The 1,796-nt window shown below is 42.4% G+C and overlaps 1 protein-coding gene across 1 annotated transcript in view; it reads right to left on the bottom strand.

Annotated features, from left to right (window-relative positions):
- The window catches only part of pdgfrb (platelet-derived growth factor receptor, beta polypeptide), a 27,456-nt gene that overhangs the window by 13,337 nt on the left and 12,323 nt on the right, over positions 1–1,796 (bottom strand). Inside the window, exons 4-5 of the mRNA XM_008327106.3 lie at positions 1,268–1,525; positions 378–508 (exon numbers count right to left, since the gene is read on the bottom strand). Coding sequence (XP_008325328.1) covers positions 378–508; positions 1,268–1,525 — 389 coding nt within the window. The remainder of the gene's footprint in view (positions 1–377; positions 509–1,267; positions 1,526–1,796) is intronic.

Genomic DNA, 1,796 nt, shown 5'->3' with positions numbered 1-1,796 from the left:
TACTTTTTTTACTGCATCCTACAGATTTAGGCATTCCAGTGCATGTACCAACTGTGCTCCTGAACAGATGATACATAACAAGTGTAACTTTATTAATTTTGGTAGTAAAGTCTGAAGGTCACATTGTCCTTCTGTACATTTACACAGTAGAATGTTCGTAAAAAACAAAAAAAAGGAAATGGCGATCAAAGTTCCTAAACTCGGAAACCATTCATCACGACACCATCGCCATGTGTTTCCAGCACAGTTTCACAGAGGGATAAAAATCGAGGTGTGTCTCTACATCTTGATGCGATTAAAGCTACGACATGGATCTCCAGAGTAATCACGAAGGGAAAACCAAACAAAAGGTCTTGTTCTGCTTCACTCCTACTCACTTCGTGGTTAGGGGTCTCCCATGAGAAAAGCACCAGCTCTACTCCCTGCACTGTGCAGTTCACTGTCAGCGCTTCGCCTTGTTTCAGGATGGTCTTTGACACATTGATGTAGGCGTCCAGGGCCTCGGGGACTGGGACGGGAAGAGAGAGAGTGTGGGAGAGGGAGGAAGAGGTGTGACTGGACTGATCAAAACAAGATGTAGAGAAGGGTTTTTTTTTGGTCATCGATGATCAATGGATCAAAAAAAGAACATTTGTATAAAAAATGTGGTACAAATTGGACATGAATTTCAACAGTAATTTGCATGGGCCACATATGGTAACCAGCCGTCCACATATAGATGATCACCTTTGGAGAAACTTGAAACTTTCAAAACATTTCAAACAAATTTGCACCCACATGAATCCACAGTCGACTGCTGGCTGGGCTACAACAGTGACCTTCACATCCAGGAGAGTTAACTTGATCATCCTACCATCAGACTTCCTTGGAGTGTTTTTAACCAATGGGATTAGAGTTTCAAAGATTGAACATGATATGATCTGCTGAGCGTCTCTGGTACGGACGCCTGCAAACTGAACTTGATCTCTGGCTTCTGTTGCCACAGTGGGGTGTGGGTCTTGTTCGCCCACCCTGCACATCATGATATCCCCCACAAAGCTGTGTCTCTTATGACACTGCCGTCTGGTCCACCTCATATTTATTGAAGCCTGACCTAAAGTAGTACTGTGGTGCCTGATCTGGTAGTACACAAATGAAAATACTTGTAATCGTAATGATTTGGGTAAAATAGTATTGGGACAAGCCCAATTTTTCAGAGTTTAAATGTGTACTGATGATATAATATAACGGTTATGCACACATTATTACAAATTAGATCAAAACCTACCAGTAATCGCGAAGACGTAGAATTCCTGCGACTCTTTCACCTCTCCATTCAACTCTCCGCGGCACTGGTAGGTCCTGTCCTCCACAGCGGCCCTCACCCCCTCGGTGGGGTTATACTGCCCACTAATGGGCATGTCACTGCCACTCTCGTACAGCGTGACCTTGATTTTTGGGTTGGTGACCATACAGGGGATGATGCTCTCCTCACTGGTCCTCGTCACCATACCATGAGCACGCTTTGTGAACCACACTTTAGGGTCTGTGGAGCAAAACAGAAGCACTTTTGTTGATGATACTGTTGCTGATATTGTCCAAAAACTTAATTTACGATTCTGATATAAACTGCTAACGATATAGGCCTGGTAATATTTATTTATTTATCTGTACAAACCACTGTATGAGTATGAGATTAATTAAATGAGCTGCAAATGCTGCCATCTAGAGAGATTCACTATAATTGACAGCTGTTTGTCTCCGAAAAATTTTTTAAAATATTTTTATCCCTAACTAGAAGGATGTAGTTGTTGGAT

Source organism: Cynoglossus semilaevis, chromosome 15 (assembly GCF_000523025.1).
Source record: "Cynoglossus semilaevis isolate Cse_v1.0 chromosome 15, Cse_v1.0, whole genome shotgun sequence".
Taxonomy (NCBI): domain Eukaryota; kingdom Metazoa; phylum Chordata; class Actinopteri; order Pleuronectiformes; family Cynoglossidae; genus Cynoglossus; species Cynoglossus semilaevis.
Note: the sequence above shows the minus strand (reverse complement) of the source record. Positions and strands in the feature narration are given on the sequence as shown.